The 17,170-nt window shown below is 46.8% G+C and overlaps 1 protein-coding gene across 1 annotated transcript; it reads right to left on the bottom strand.

Annotated features, from left to right (window-relative positions):
* Window positions 1-6,217: 6,217 nt before the first annotated feature.
* On the bottom strand, window positions 6,218-11,928 carry FITM2 (fat storage inducing transmembrane protein 2). The gene is made up of 2 exons (XM_082292657.1): window positions 11,741-11,928; window positions 6,218-9,516 (listed from the first exon to the last, which is right to left on the bottom strand). Exons 1-2 carry the CDS (start codon window positions 11,911-11,913, stop codon window positions 8,874-8,876), a joined length of 816 nt encoding a protein of 271 aa, XP_082148783.1. The 5' UTR covers window positions 11,914-11,928; the 3' UTR covers window positions 6,218-8,873.
* Window positions 11,929-17,170: the final 5,242 nt, after the last annotated feature.

Genomic DNA, 17,170 nt, shown 5'->3' with positions numbered 1-17,170 from the left:
TAAGGATACACCAACATGAAACCCTTACCAGGATTTCATCCTTTTACCTTTGTTTGTCCTACACACACAGTCCCTGGTGATTTCCAAAAGCTGATAAAATGCAGAAATCTGGTGTAGAAAAGAACATTAACAGGGTCCAAGGCCACGAAACCCAGAGGAAAGGAGAGCAAATACTTCCTCCATTCCTAGGATTTCAGCCCAACAATGAGGCAGAGGGAAGCTGCTTAGCAAGCCTGCTGCTGGTTACTTTGCTCCTTGATTTTATTTATTTTTTTACTTCAAACCACAGAATAAATTTAAAGCCATGGTGCAAATCAGACCTCTAAACACTGGAGAAAATAGGTGTGTGTTTTGCTCGGAGTACACTGTTGAAATGCAACTGTAACAAGGAAGCCAGACAGGTCCAGTAGCTGGAGCAAGGCACGAACAAGACCTGTCACCAGTGCTGCACTGTGGGCTGCTGGGGAGCCACAAATGCTGTACTGGTGGATTTTGTACAGGTTCTCAGCTAGATACAGTCAATAATAAGCCTTTGCTCTGCACCAAATTTAAAAAAAAAAAAAAAAAGGCAAAAATTGGTGCCACTCCCTGTCACCAAGCCTTGTTTTCCTGCCCTTGTAATGAAAAAGTACCAGGACTTTGCTCCAGGGAAAAGCAATCAGCGAGAGTGATAAGAGACAATTACTGTGGCAGGCAGGGGCTGGATTGATGTTCGAAATCCCACGGAACAAATGTCAGAGCCCCGATCAATGCAGATTAGCCCGTTGCTGTAAGCAGCCCTGTGGTGATTACAGGCTGGCATCATAAAAAGTTGCTCTTGCTCCGACGGATCTCAGCCTGATCAGACCTTTTCTGCTCCAGTTCCACTGCAAAGGGGAGCCCACTGTACAACCTGGCCATGAGCCAGGCACTGGCCCCATGTTCACTGCCCAGGGCATGTTCTGTACACAGAAACATGAAAATGATGGCAAAAATCTGTTTTCTCACTCCGGGACTTTATGCTTTGCTCTCAGCAAGGTGTGGGGTAACAGCAGCGCCCAAGGGGAAAGGCAGCAAGGTGAGGCACCTCAGAGGTGCTATTTTATATTTTAGACAAGAGGAAATGGCTCCTGCTGCATCCTGCACCCAACATTTCTGTGTACCTGACCCAACCCCGGCCAGGGTCCTTCTTTACTCGAGATGTATTTATTTACCCAAGCAAATTTTTATCCTTTGAAATCCCTGAGTTTTAGAGACAAATGTGCTTTAAGGCACCTCGGTGCTTTAAAATCTGTATCTGTGCTGAAGTGTGGAACTTCTCATTATCAGAGGGATGAAAATCACAGGCTTTATGTCAAGTCCAAGCACCCCTGAGATGCAGCTTCATGACAGAGTCTCTCCCTCCTGCCTCCCAAGCCTCCTGTTTAATGGGCTCCCAGTGGTCACATTTGCAGAGCTGCAGCTTCTGAAATCTTTTTATTCCTACAGGATTTGCTCAAAAGACTCAGTTATGAAAATTGAAAATGTACGTGTCAGCCTTACTGCTGGCTGGCAGCGTTTTCCTTTGCTTGGCAAGGGATGGAGGAGACCTCTCCATGCAGAATAAAGGATTTCAACACCAAGCTGGCCAGAGGACAGGGAACACACCACAGAGCCTCTCGCAACTTGCCAAAGAAATTGAGATCTAGAGCTGCCTAAGAATATCTATTTGGTGACCATTTGGTGGCCCCGTCAGAATTTATTTGCAGAATGTTCCTCTGTTTTTGAATGAAAAAACCATCCTTACCACCCAGCTGCAATTTCGGAATCCAGGCTACAGAGGGAAGAGGGGTGGTGTAAGAGCTGCTCCTTCCTTCCTTCCTTTCTGCTGTGAAAGTAAATGAAGGATTTCCTCACAAAACACCAAACAGAAAATATTAAAGCTTGTGAAAATATTTAACATCAGGTGCCATCATAAGGATCAAAGCCAAAACCACCCAGACTGGATCCACGATGCAGGCAATGACAGCAACTAAATCCCTCAGGTTGCTGAAAGATATATGGGATAATATGAATATGGTATTTTGAGATGGCCAGGGATAATATAAAATATGATAATATGAAATTAAAAACAAAAACCCCAAAGTAACAGGATGTACAACCAAAGAGCTGACTATTGTAACCCCAAACCTGCAATTTCCTGCAGCATTGCTGAGGAAAATAGGGCCATTTCCATTCACAGCAAAGCTACTGTTGTTACAGAAGTCTGTAGAAAAGCTCCTTCTGCCATGGTGGGACAGAATAAAATCCCCAGTTCAGCAGCAGTGCCCAGGGAAAAGTTCAAATCCACAAGTGTGCATGAGATTGAAAACATCTGTGTATGCAGTGAACAGGAACAGATCTTGTATCCTTGAAAGATTTCCTAAAGCATGGCCTCAGTGGCCAAATTGCAGGTGTTTCAGACCCAGCCATTTCTAATTCTAAATCTAAGGTTACGAGCAGTAATGAAAACACACAGGAACTTGGATTCTCTGATAAAGCACATTCATGACAAACACATTTCCTGGTTTTCCCCTGGTGCTGATCCCCAAATGTGCCCAAAGGACATTTCACTATCGTCTTTCATTCTCCTTTTAGCTCGCTTTCCTCTGGAGGATTAAACAGAGAGAAAACAGCCTGCACTGAACAGCTCCCAGTGGAAGCAGGAATAGCAGCTATGCCATAAATAATGAGGATGAAGAATTGCTCTGTCAGAACACAGGTGTCCATCACTGCAGCAGTACCTGTGTGCTGCTGGCCAGGCTCTACCTGCAGAGAGCAGATTATTTCCATTTCCTTTTCACTTTGGTGCTGAAGAGCTTCAACAAGCAAAATGTCAACCTCCACCCACTTCTCAGGAGCTCACAGCATTTTTTCTTCCTTTTTGTTCCCTCTGCACAATGATCTACTTTCAGCCCCTTTTTTCTTTACCCCTCTCTGCTGTCCTACCCCTTTCCTCCCTCCTGGACTCCCTGGTGTCCCTCTCCTGTCACAGGGAGCAGGCAACGCGTGACCATCTCCCAGCTCCTGTTGTCAGGAGTCCCTGGGTTGTCGAGCTCTGCATCAGTGAACACATCACCTCCCATTCCCCCTGTCTGAGGAAGAACTGCTAAGAAAGGAAGGAGATGGAATCTTGCTAAAAACTTCTTAACGAACAGCACAGATCAATGACTTCTAAAACATTCCTTTAAAAATAACACCATCCATCCCCCTACTTGCATTGCCTCCCCTTCTCAGCCCTTTCCTACCAGCACCTCATCTCTCCTGTGACCTAAATCCTTTTTAGCTCCAGAAGAGTTATCCAAATAAAGCTACTTTGCAATCAGAACAGAGTGTAAGCAGGTTTGAGGGTGCTGTGTAATGCTGCAGGCAGTTCTTGACACAGAACCAAGTATCCTGCACAGTTAAGTGCTGTTTTGCACACACTCTTTACATCACAAGGTCATGGCACTCCACCGCCAGCCTCCTGAACACTCTTCTATTTTTGCTTACCAGAAGCAATTTCTTTCCATTCTGTGACCTTGGATCCAAGCACTACCCAACAGCAATAGTTTTTTTTCTTGGACACAAGGAAAAAACCTCTGAAAATAACAAAGAAAAACCCCCAGTGAGCAAAATAAACCAAAAAAACCCAGCACGATTTTTTCTCCTAACTTTCAAATCACAACAATCAACAGAAAAAAACCATATATTCTTAAAAACTTCAAACATCTATCAGTCCCATTCTTCTAAAAACTGAATCAGGTCAAGCTGTGACAAAGCTGAAGCAACAGAGCTGTGCTCTAGAGTGACACAGTACCAAGCCCACACCACATCTGTGCTCGCTCCCATCACCTGCAAAACCTGCAGAGTGCAGGCCCAGGGTGCCATTCCCAACAGCACAATCCTGCTAGGTGTGGGAACAACAATTCACACATTTGGATACGGCCAACAGGCTCTGTGGGCTGAGCATCATCCTTATTTTCCACTCCTTTAGCATAGCTTTCTCCATCACAGTCGACTGTTCTGAGGCACAACCTATTTAGCTGAATTTTCCCCGGCGATGAATCACGACTTAAGCCTGTCCCAGCTACGTTAAGCCTGTCCCAGCTACGTTAAGCCTGTCCCAGCTACGTTAAGCCTGTCCCAGCTATGGTCACACCACGTGTGACCTCTCGGTGCAGTCCCCGTGAGATGGGAAGGCTCTGCAGGCAGGGCAGGACCCAGGGAAGGCATTTCAGAAGAGCTGACATTTACCCTGAGGATATGCCTAGTTCCTGCTCTGACATCAACCATGACTGAGGGAATACACAGCCCAGGCCTGCAAAATTAACCCAGACTGGACATGGGAAAAGGCTTCGGAGATGTGAGAAAAAAGTAATAGTTTGTATTTATTCTTGTTCCGCATTTTCCTTTCTTCAGCCTTCACCACTGGGGGGGATCCTCAGTTCTGCCATAGATCCCCTGCCACTGGACACATTGCCAGGAAGAGCACAACAGTGAAAGGGCATTTTTCCAAGTGCTGCTTTCCCATGATACCCAACACTCCTGAAAGACTGGTAAAGCTCTTCCCCTACTGCTTATTTCCTGTGCCATGTTATAGTCCCAAAGCTTTACAGAGAAGTTATGTGGCTCGTTACAAGCACATGGCATTGCCTCTGTTTTGTGATGGACAGGGGGTAGTTTAAAAATAAATAACATTTCAGATGAAATATTACAATCACATAATTGCCTGAGATTTCATGGACTGCACTCAACCTTGATGGTCATTTCCATCTCTGCTTTTCCAGCTTGTAAACTTCATGCTCTCATTCCGTATTTCATTTAATCACTAAGGCACCCTTCCCATATCCAAATTAATAATTTCCTGCTGAGCACCTGGGTGAAAGTACCTTTCACTGAAGTGAGTGCCTGCTCTCCAAGAGAAGGACAAAGGTAACTCTCCTAATGCATCGAGCTCTGCTGTCACATCACCTCTTTCCTTCCTGGAGCTCAAGCACATCAGGTGCAGTTCTGCTCCAATAAATAAACCACATGCTTTTCTTCAGGTTTTCCACCAGTACAGTGACAGAGCAGCTCTGTTTAACAGCAGTTCAACATCAGTTCAGAGTCACAACAGCCTTTTTGTATCTATTAATTACTTTCATCTTAAGCTTTGCAAAATACCTCAAAGAAGGGAAGGCAAAATACTGAGAGAGAGCACGCACCCAGCAGAGGTAAAGAGCATTTATTACTAATCTGTGCTCCAGGAGGAGAGATGAAGCTATGAAAAGAAATAATTCCAGGAAACAGGTTTCTGAGCAAAAGGAGATAGCACAGGGTGATCAAAGAGCTGGAAAAGGCCTATTGCAGAGAAGCTGCAAGGAGCTACTTTAAGCTACAGTGGAAAAATCAGATAATATTTCATGAAGTGACCATAGACTTGTGTTCACAACTAAAGACTGATTTTCCAAAATATTTAACACATCTCATCACTTTTTTCCATTAAAGTGCACCTCAGGGCATAACTGGGTGTTTCTCACTTTGCCACCAATTGCCACACACCAAAACAGAAAACAGGATTCTTTTTTTGCAGCCACCCACAACCCAAGTTTCAGCACACACACATAAATTGGGAAACCAGGACTATCATTTAGCACCAGTGAAGCATTCATGGATCACGTTTACTTTGAACAAACTTGGAGGAACAATCAAACCCTGGGTTCAGACATGTTTAAAGTCTGAGCTACTCACATGGCTCTTATGAAAGACCTCAACTTTCCTGTTCGCCTGATCTTGCCTCCAGTGACGCAAACATTTGAAAGAGTCCCAGGTAAGTGAAGAGTGAAATGAATCCTAAGGCAGTTTTCCTTCCCACTGTGTTCTACCTGTTCCCAGCAGAGGAAAATGTTCAAGGCACCAAAACCTGCCCCGGCCACAGCAGTCAGGCCAAATGCTGCTTCTGTGAAAGAACCATTAAACATTAAACAGGGCCCACAAAATAGGCCAAACACAGGCAATGACAAATTAACAGACAGATGTTGAAATATGTGAAGTATTGGAGGCAAAAATTCCCTAGGTAATTCTAGAGACAGAAAGACAGCTCTGTGAGAACAACAGGAATACTTTAACACAGAAAAGCAAAAAAACTCCACCCCAACACATGAAACAAACCAGTAATACCTGTTGAGAGCTGATTTGTGCCTTTGGCAAAGGACACCAAATCCAGCTGCTCCCAGCACTGTTTCTCTTTGGCTGCAAATCTGTTGTGGAGAGGCTGCAATTTTTATTTTAATGATAAAAGTGTATTTGGGAGAGAAAAGGAAGTCAGATAAATGTGATGGCAAATATGAGAATGAAAAAATTTGCAACCTTTAGTTTCCAGCTGAAGTACAAGGAAGCAGATTCCTACTCTGGAGTAGAGTCAAAAAGCACAAGTAAAGCTCTGGAGCACAAGGGAACTGTGCACCAAGAGCTGGCCCATGGTGTCTGGGTACTGAGAAAGACACCAAGATTTCCAAACTCCCAAGCAGTATCAGCCCACGGGAATCTTCCCACACATTTCAGTGGATTAGGCTTCCCCTCTGCTACAATAAACCAACATCCATGTCCACAAAATGAACTGCTTGGTGTAACAGGCACACATTGGGAAACTTGCTTTAGTCAGCCACGGCTTTTGTTTTGTTTTCTTTCTAAAACCCTGCACTCCTGAGAACCTGTGCTCTGTTAACCCTTTCAAACAGTGCAGAACCTTCAGTGCCAGTTTGATCACACAAATTCTGGGGTCTGGATCGTCCAGGGAAGTGAAGAGCAACAATGGCATCTTTACAGACATGAGGAACAGATTCTCAAAGACACAAACACTGTTAAAAGTTTTCAAATGTTTTTCATTGTTTAAATAAGACAGTAACTGTGTCCTACATTATTTCCATTTAAAAAAATAATCTGCATGACACTGGTTAAAGTGGACAGAAATATCCACAGTGATTGCACAAAACATTTGTGAAAATGAACATCATTTCAGCAAGTCAGTTGGTTTAAGTAAACAGCATTTCCTGTTCCAAGGGCTTGTCTATACAGCAAAGTTACATAAAGATAACCTAAAATAGAACCTTAATGAAATTAATCATAAAACCTTCTGGGTATATAATCCTTTTTCATGGTGAAAGTGGCTTGCGGTCTAGCTTAGCTCTGTTGGGAGCAGGCTTAAATTACATCAAAAGAGTGTCTGCAAATAAATTTGCATTGTTTAAACAAATTTAGTTAAACCCAATATGAGTTAATCAGTGCAATTTTCAAAGAGTCAGCTTAAAAGGCAATTTAATATAAAACAAAGAGCAGCTTGACAGAAAATACATAACCCCCTGGACAGCTTCTTTCTGAGAGGTGGTTTGTTCTAAGGACACACAACTCCCACCTGCCACCAAATTCAGTGGAAATTCCACTGAATTTAGCTCTCCTTAGAGGCAGACCACAGCGTGGAGCTAACACTGCTGTAGAAATTGCAAATGCTTCCACTCTCTTGCTGGAAGAGAGATGTTGAGATGGCAAAATGTGCCAGGATTGATCTGTGGAGAATCCCACCCTGTATCCAGAAAAAGTCACCTTGGAGTCTGAGCAACCCCACAGTAGGGTCAGTGTAGGTGACCCACAGCCTTACCCACAGACCCTCCTGGCTGTCCTGTCATCACTGTCAAACACACTTTGTGCAACTGCATCATGAACGAACCTTTATGAAATAATAAAAAGCTTTTTGAGATAAAACCTATGCTAAACATCTGACTGGTAACGAGCAAACCCATCTCACCCCGATTCATTATCTCATAGCAGGGTTTTATTCAGTAGTGAGTTTCCAGCCACATCAAAAGTGGCCACAGCTTTATGTGCAATCAAAATTAAATAGCTTATTGGTATTGCAAGAATAAATATTGCTTCAAGCACATTCTGCTTTGCAGCTCCCAGGATAAACAATGCATTTCACTCATTATCAAGCAGACTATTTGGGAAATAGCGGGATAAGCTAGCTTGTTCTGAACACCAGAATTCCACTGTTGTTCTTGTTGAACTTGTGAACAAACCCAAGGAATTTGTTGTTGCAAAGTGTGCAATGGATTAGATTTTTAAAAAATTAAAACGTCAATCCTCATACTAGACTTTTTAGCAAAACAGAAAGGAGTTTGGGTTTTTTAGTGTCAAGAACAAAATGACAAAATATTATTACATCTACTTTACCTAAGGAGAAAGTTAAGGCTTGTTTTTTCAAGAGTTTCCTTTTTGGAGGCAGGCATGAATTTAAAGTCACAGTCTGCTTAAGACATTGCATCTCAGATTACTCTCTGTTGCAAAAGGTGCAGGCAGTAATGAGGCATTTCTAGCAAGACAGTGTTTTTAACACTTGAGAACGTGTGATGTTCCAGTTTCACAACAGAACTGCTTTCACAAGAATTGATATTTTTGCAATGCTTAGCAGCACTGTGATTATTAGAGCTTTCCCGTAAGGCAATACAAATAGGAACATTGAAAAAAGCATGAGGTTTGGATCATCCACAATATCTTGACATAATTCAAAAAGGAAGAGGGAGAATTAACTGAGATAAATCACGCTCCCAAAGATCAAAGGCCTCTTTTAGCCTTGGGTCTGCTTCTCCATTCATTAGTAAGAGAAAGAGATTCAGCTTCTAATTTCTCTGCTGATAATGCCAGTTGTCAGCTCCTAAACAAGAGCAGACCTCTTCCAACACCGATGTTTTTTCTTCTCCCAGGGAAGAAGCTCATCACCACCTGCCAGCCAATGGCTAGTACAGATCTGGTTTCCTCCAACCCATCACCTTGTTCCTTACAGTGGAAATACAGTAACCATTTCTACATTCAACTACTCCAGTACTGAAAGCAAAATCCCAAACATTTCAAGCCTTCTTTTATCTGCTATAGCTGTATTTCTTTGAACTCAAAGATATATTTGGAAGAGGTAGTCCAGGAGAAAAGGGCTTTAAATACCAAAATCTGTATGTCCCATACCAAGCTGACAGACCTATCAGCACACCGAGAAGCTTTTGGCTGAAGTCATGGAAATACAGGGCAGTACAGAGGAACATGAACACCCAGATCACGGTGAGGGAACACAGGGAAACAAACAGGACGTTGACCACCACACGCAGCTTGGAGCTGTGGTCCATGGACAGCACTTCCAGCACAGCCACCTCCTCCAGGATCATCATGGCACAGTACGAGAGCAGGAAGCAGTGCCCCGAGATGTCGAAGCCGTTCCAGACGCCGCTGTCCTGGCGGCACTCCCGCTTGGAGGCGTAGAGCCGGGGGGGCTGGCCGGGTTTGCCCTGGATGGAGCACTCCCCGGTGAGGTTCTCCACATAGACGAAGAGCTCAGTGCACAGGTACCACACGGCCGTGCCCACCAGCAGCGCGCTCAGGCGCCGCAGCACCAGCAGCGCGCTCTTGGTGTGGCCGTACCGGAACTGCCTCCGGGCCAGCTGGTACGTGGTGAGGGCGATGAAGGGCAGCAGCAGCCACAGCGTCCAAGCCCAGGCCACCTTCACGAAGTATCTGCCAGAGGAAAGGCAGAGGAGACACAAGCACGTGTGAGATGCCACAGCAATGGGGTAAGTGGTGGAGTGCTCAGGGTCAGTGTTCGGAACCATCTAAATTAGACGCTTGTGCCCTCCCCTCAAAATACAGCTTAGCTACTGTCTTAACTCTCTTCCCAGTACTTCCCTCAAGCCCAAAACCTGAATTCTTCCTCAGGCAGGTACTTGTTCCCAAGGCAACATTCCCTGGGACCCAGAGCCCTTATTCATTGCAGCACACTTGCAGCTCAGTTTTGCAATCACTTATAGCTTACAAACCAGCTCAACTCTGCCCTACTCAAAATGCAGCTGCAAAGATTGTATTTTTAGCTTGCTACCCTGACCACAGTAACCCCTTCTCTGATTCTTCCACCATCTCAATTATCCTTGCTTACAAAGCCTTTCACAACCTCAACCTCTTAAGATAGCCAGAAGGACTGGCTCTTTCCCCTGATCAGCCTGTGAAGCTTTTCGTCTCTCATATCCTTCTAAATAAATGAAGCAGCACAATGTGCCTGTTCCTTTACTGTCCTTTCAATTGATTAAAGCCTTCTTTTGGCATACAGAAATCCTTCCATCTCTAAATTCACTCTCTGCCCTGAAAACTTCTGCTGTCACTTATGCTGCCCATAAAATCTTGAAAACCAGCTGATGATGTGCTGATACCTTGTTTAACAGAAGACAGTATCATGTAACTAGTTCTCTTTTCAAATCTTAAAACTAGAGCATGTGTAAGTGAATTTATTAATGAGTTAAGGAGGCCACAGTCCAGGATCTTGTTTCTCCCATCAGCACCTTCCAGTGGAGCTTGCTTCCAATCAGCTGGTGGGAGAGGTGAAGCCCCTTTGTTACCCAGAGTCCAGTTAGAAAACAGAGAACTGAATTCTGCTCCATGGCTGAGCTATGGCCAGACACACACAGTCATCATTTAATCCCCACCTGAGCATCAAAGGCCAAGCCAAACCAGTCTAGAGTTCTGCACCTTCCTTATGACCCCAACAAACCTGTCAGGGCCTTGCCCAGGATTTTGAGTACCTCCTTCACTCTTTAATTTTACAGGAGAATTGATGTCTGCGTGGCAACTACAGAGGCTACCATAGAATAGTAATTGAAAATAAACCTCCCATTTTATTTAAAATGCAAAAAAGGCCACCAAGGTTACTGCTGACAAACCAGGAGGCAAGGCATTGTAGGGAAAAAATACTTGCTTCAGGAACTGTCAATACAGATAACCTTCCTCTATTTAAAAGAGAGAACTGAACTGAAATATGCTTTTACTCTAAGATCAATTTCTCTCTAAGTGCTCCTGTCACTGCTCTTTCAATCACACTAAAAGCAGCTCCTCTCCCACGTTACCAAATGACAAATTTGAATCAATAAAGGCCAAAGTTCCCCAAGTCACAGAGGAAAACAGCAATTTTAGTTCTACTTTCAGACCTGTAGCAGGACAGCACACGTGCTCTGGCCCAGCTCATTGCTTCCTTCAAAATGCTCAGACTAGTTTTGTGGAATGAGTAAGCCAGTTAGATCATAGCCCAAGTGCTAGGAAAGGATGGCAGCCACTCTGCTTCTAGGAAGGATGCTAAAAGACCTATTTCCTTCAGCTGGGTTTTAGATCAGCTCAGTAAGTATCACAGAATCACAGAATATGCTGAGCTGGAAGGGACCCACAAGGATCATGGAGTCCAACTCCTGGCCCTGCACAGGACACCCCAAGAGTCACACCATGTGCCTGAGAGCGTGGCCAAAATGCTTCCTGAGCTCTGGCAGCCTCGGGGCCGTGACCATTCCTTGGGGAGCCTGGGCAGTGCCCGAGCACCCTGTGGAAAAAAGAACCTTTCCCGAATATCCAGCCTAACCCTCCCTTGCCACAACTTCAGGCCATTCCTCGGGTCCTGTCACTGGTTGGAAGAGAAAGTGAAATCAGTTTACTCAAATACGAGGAATTATCTGGGAGTTTAAGAAGGAAAAATCCCCTCCTTTTACCCCCTTCCAATAAAAACTGAGCGTGAAACTCCGGGTATTCTGAAACCTCTGAGTCAGGAACAGGCAATCTCATCATCTGGAACAGCAACTCCGGCCCAGCGCGGCACACGCGGCCACCCCCGGCCCCCAGACCCCCTCCGGTTGCCCCCCGCCCGCTCAGCCCGCCCAGCACCGTCCCTGCCGCTCGCACCGGGCGCGACCCTCCCGCCCCTCCTCACACGTTGAGCGGGTTGCGCTTGTTCTGCAGCGGCGTATCGGGCACCAGGCCGCCGTCCTTGAGCGCGGAGCCGAGGACGGCGATGGCGAGCAGCAGCGCGGGGAGGGGGCGGCGCACCCGCCCGCGGGCCAGGGCGGCCCGCAGCCAGCGCCCGCTCCGCTCCAGCCGCTCCATGGCCGCCACCGCCGCTCCAGCCGCCCCGGGCCCGGCCCCGCCCGCGCCGCCACCGCCCCCGCGCGGACACCGCCGGCACCGCCCGCGGAGCGCGGCCCCGCGCCCCCTGCTGGGCTCCGCGGGAGCGCGCCCGTACGCGCGGAGCCATCCATACGGATCCATCCATACGGATCCATCCATACGGATCCATCCATACGGATCCACGCGGAGCCACCCGCACGGATCCACGCGGAGCCACCCATACGGATCCACGCGGAGCCACCCGCACGGATCCACGCGGAGCCATCCATACGGATCCACGCGGAGCCATCCGCACGGATCCACCCGCACGGATCCACGCGGAGCCACCCATACGATCCACGCGGAGCCACCCATACGGATCCACGCGGAGCCATCCATACGATCCACGCGGAGCCACCCATACGATCCACGCGGAGCCACCCATACGGATCCGCGCAGAGCCATGCATGCAGAGCCACCCATACGGATCCGCGCAGAGCCACGCATACGGATCCGCGCAGAGCCATGCATGCAGAGCCATCCGCACGGATCCACACGGAGCCATGCGCAGGGATCCACACGGACCCATCCATACGGATCCGCAGGGATCCATCCACATGGATCCATCCATACGGATCCACCCACACGGATCTATCCACAGGGATTTATCTGCATGTAGATCCACACGGATCTACACAGACCCATCCGCATGGATTCATCCGTACGGAGCCATCCACAGGGATCCATCCATAGGGAGCTACACAGACCCCTCTGCATGGATCCATCCATACAGAGCCATCCACAGGGATCCATCCATAGGGATCTACACGGACCCATCCACATGAATCCATCCACACAGATCCATCCACATGGATCCATCCACACTGATCCATCCACAGGGATCCGCAAGGGTCCATCATCCACATGGATACACATGGATCCGTCCCATGGAGCCATCCCCACGGACCCATTCCCACAGATCCATCCACGCAGTTCTATCCACACAGATCCACACAGATCCATCCACACAGACCCACACTGATCCATCCACGCAGATCCATCCACATGAATCCATCCACACAGACCCACACCGATCCATCCACACAAATCCATCCATGTGGATCCATCTATGGCACCTGGCAGTATGTCCATGTCAGAGGAAAAAAGCTGTGCTCAGAAACATCCGTTTCCCACCCTTGCCTGTTGAAATGAGAACACAGACAGGCTTTTGTATCTCTGCCCTGAGGTGCATGATGCTCCCAGAGCAGAGCATCAGAAGAGATGCTCCAAGGGTTTGTGTGCTGCAGCATCGGTGCCATGGAATCATGGAATCTCAGCAACACAGAATATTGAGTTGGAAAGGATCCACAAGGATCACTGAGTTCAACCCTTAGCCCCGCACAGGACAGCCCCAAGAGTCACACCACGTGCCTGAAAGCATTGGCCAGTACCTCTGAAAAGAGGGTCTCACTGTGATATTAATGAGAAAATCTGAGCTTTTTCTTAATTAGTAGAATTATTTTAATTTTTCCTAGGGCTTAAGAGGGAGGGAGAAAGTATTTCTGGAGCTGTTAAGGCTCCCACGCCTTTTCACTATCCATGTTTATGGCTGAAAGTGGTGTCCAAACACTGGCCGTCGCTGTGGTATTTGAGACCTATTTCATCTATTGACTAGCTGCCCCTGTCATTTCAGCTTAGTTTTTAAAATATAAAAAAAGCATCAGCAAGAAGAGAAATGGCTCAATGAACAAAGAGCCTTTATTCATCCCAATGGCCTCAGTAAAAAAATGTGAGGGGAGGGGGGAAGCAGACCCTATCGGAGACAGGATGGGAAAGTATTTCTTGCCAGAGCGCATTTCAAAGCTGTTTCGCCGTCATCATCGTCAGCAGATCTGTGACAACATCTGGGCTGAGAGAGCAGAACAACACATCAAAGCAGCCCCAGCAGATATGGAGGGTTTTGGCTAAGGAGGTTATCCAGGGTAAATGGCATTTGGCAATTTATTAGCTGTTGTTTTTAATGAGACTGCCACGGCCATGTCTAGCGCTCCCAGCCCCAGCACTGCACCCTGAATTAGAAACGACAGGCAGCTGCGCTCACTCAAACGAGTGAGGATGAGAGGGGCTGGGAGCAGGTTTTACAGAGTCCGTCATTGTCTGCCTAAATCCCCTCTGCCTTTGAAACCTTGCCTCCTCTGCTTCCCAGGTTTGGGCCTGTGATCTCCAGACTGTTTGCAGTGCCGGCGCTGGAGGTGGGAGCTGCTGGGCTGGCTGCTAATGAAGCGTGCTGTGGTGTCTGCCACACGCAGGGGGATTTCGTAAGCTTGGCACCTGTTCCAGATGAATGCAGTTGATGGCACGGGCTGGAAATGTGTCTATCCTCAGCCCAGCTTGAAATGTCTGAGGATTATCTCTGTAAATCATGGATTCTCACAAGTGCACTGAGCAAAGCTCAACTGGGTGCAGGTGTTCTGCAGATTTAGAGAAAATCTCAACTTTCAAGCCGTGTATTTGTTCCTATGAGCACCAAGCCAAGGCCAGGAGACCTTCTGAGGAGCTGACTGCCATACCTCTGTAAAGAATCAGAGAAGCAGAATTTAGGTCTTTTAAAACAGCAGAAAAAGCTTTTATTCATAAACAAGGACTAAGGTTTGTTCTAAGGGAATTGCAGAAGGTTCCTAAAAAGCTCTCATGGATACCTGGTTAAGCTGTGCTAGGTAGAAACCATACTAAAGTGAATTAATTTGTCAGGTACAGCGGATGTGGCTTTTGCCTTAACTTTTTCCTCAACCTCACCAAATCCCTGCCTCAATCAAGCTGAAATCTTTCAGACTATTTGATTTCAAAAAACTGATTTGGGGGGTCAGTTTTTTTCTGGTTTAATTTGAACCAAGGCCTCCAACAAATTGCTTCTCTTTGAGAAATCGCATTTTGCCTCTAAAATCCAGAGGGACACATTCATCAGGGGCTGTAGAACAACTTTCAGAGCTGAAGAGTGGTTGGTAAGCATTGTCCCTGCATGCCCAGTCACCCAGAGCTTAGGACACTTATTTGGACAGGCAATAGGGAGATCCCAGCTGCCTGAGCAGAGATTTGAAATAGGATCTAACAGAGTTGAAAAAAGCATCCTCACTCATGAGCTGCAGCAGGTTTGGGGGAAATCTTTCCTGTTTGTAGAGTTCATGAGGTATCAAGCATTTCACTATTAATTAGAGCGAGAACAATAACACTCAGAGTTGTTAATTATTTTAAATAATTAAGTTGCTTAGAAATTTTGTCTTGTTTTGGTGATTCTGTCAATTATCTGCTAATCATTTTGAGTGCAAAGAAGTCTGTCTTGTTGATGTGAGACTACCGTATGGCTAACTTCTGCAGAACTGAGGCTCCTCATCTGGAAGCAGACACTCCTGTTTCAACATATGGTCAGTGGAAAGACAGCCTTAGCAGCCCTTTCCAGAAGCCCAGGGCAACTGTTCACCTAATTTGCATGCTTAAAATTAGCTGTGGAGAAATTCAGACCTTCTTGGAAGACAGTGGCATTCTGCTCAAGTGCTGCACTGTGATCTGCTGTCGCCTCGATGCTGAGAAAATGATGCTGCAGGGGGGTCACAGCCTCACTCCTCCATGTCATGAGACCCCCACTCACAAGTTCATCCTGCTGATCACTTAAAAATATTACAGGCTAGAAAGTGGCAAGATTGTTACTGAAAAGCTGATTATGCCTTAAAGCCATCACAGGATGAGTTACTGGAGTTTGATTCTTCAGCCCTTTGACAAAGCTCTGCGGGATGTTCACCCGTTGTGAGTGCCCCAGCCAGGGAGTGTCCCGACACTTAAAAATAAATTGGCAAAGGTTGGGAGATTTGCTGTGGAACAGGACCAAGACATTTGAACTGAAATCTCAGCCCAAACAGTCAGACTAAGCCTCTTGACTGTGGTAAATAGGAATCACTTTATTTTATGAGATTTCTGGGTTCACTGCTCTGAGTTGTCGCCAAGGAAGGATGCTGTGAGGAGAAGGAGAGAAAATGGCACCTTTTTTTTTTTTTTTTTTACCAAACTCAAGCAATGGTTTTCTCTGACCCAGGTTTGGGGTAAGGTGGGTTCTCACAGCCCAGTCAACCCCAGAGGGAAAGTGTGCTCAAGGGGCACGAGGAGCAGATGGTGGGTGCCCATCCAAGTACCCAGCCTGTCAGGACTGGCAGAGCCACCAGCCTGTGTCCACACACTCGGTGGGGATGAGTTACCCCAGTGGTAACAACCCATTTGGATCTGGGAGACCTCCTTTCTTCCCAGCTCATCCTCCTGCCTCACAGCAATTCCCACAGCCTGGCTGCACCTGCTGACCCAGCCCTGCCTGCCCGGGGGCCCTTGCAGCCCCCAGCCCTTCCCTGGGGGAGCCAGGTGCTCATGGCACCTGTGCCACTCATTCCTGCCGAGCCTCCCCTGCTCTCTGTTTTCCTTGGTGAGCACTGCTCACATCTCCATGACTGATTGTGTTTGAGTTTGATCCTGGAGTGTCTTGGGATGTTTGCATGAGAGGTGCTACATAAGCATAATTTGGGCTGTATTTTCTTTGCCTAATGGGAGCTTAAGATTGAAGTTAAGATAGTTTTGGCCCTTTGCTGAGACACTGTCCATCAGCCTCAGTGCTTTGAGCTCCACAGCCTTCTCTATTCACTGCTGGCTTAGGAAAAAAGATTAAAAAAATAATATTGTGCTTTGTTCCTTTGTGTCAGTGATGCCTTTGAAATGCAGCCCAGGGTGGAGGTGTAGCAGCCTTTCTCTCACACTGGCCTGGATCTCTGCTGCCCATCTCTGATGGGAAGGGATGCTCTGCCTGCAAGCCCCAGACTTGCCATCGGTCCAGGCAGAACCAAGGCTGACCTGTGAGGCGATGATATGTTTACAGTGGAGACACTGAGTTGGGAAACAGAAGGGAGACACTGGTAACTCATCACTTGTGTGGCTGCCCAAGTAAATGGGAAACGGCTTTCCCTGTGCTGAAACCCCAAGAATTTTAGAAAAAGGTGTGGAAGTGAACCCCAGGGAGTTTAGACAGACTGAACCCGGCTGGACCCAGCCTGAAAACCTCTGCAGGTCACGTATTTTTCCCCCAACTCTTCTCAAGTGAATAGGAAGGGTATGATCTGAGCTGTAGGGAATTTGCAGCATGTTTGGTGGTTACATTTAAAGATCAAAATATTTTGGTATATGGGGCAAAGCATAAGAAAGAACCAATTCATTTTTCAGTGGT

The sequence above is a fragment of the Coloeus monedula genome (assembly GCF_965178545.1).
Source record: "Coloeus monedula genome assembly, chromosome: 17".
Classification (NCBI taxonomy): domain Eukaryota; kingdom Metazoa; phylum Chordata; class Aves; order Passeriformes; family Corvidae; genus Coloeus; species Coloeus monedula.
The sequence above is the reverse complement of the archived record's forward strand: the minus strand, read 5'-3'. Positions and strand labels throughout refer to the sequence as shown.

Coding starts and splice junctions, on each gene's coding strand:
- FITM2 (XM_082292657.1), bottom strand. CDS start 11,913: ATGGAGCGGCTGGAGCGGAGCGGGCGCTGGCTGCGGGCCGCCCTGGCC. Junction 9,517..11,740: donor AAGCGCAACCCGCTCAACGT/GTGAGGAGGGGC, acceptor TTCCTCTGGCAG/ATACTTCGTGAAGGTGGCCT.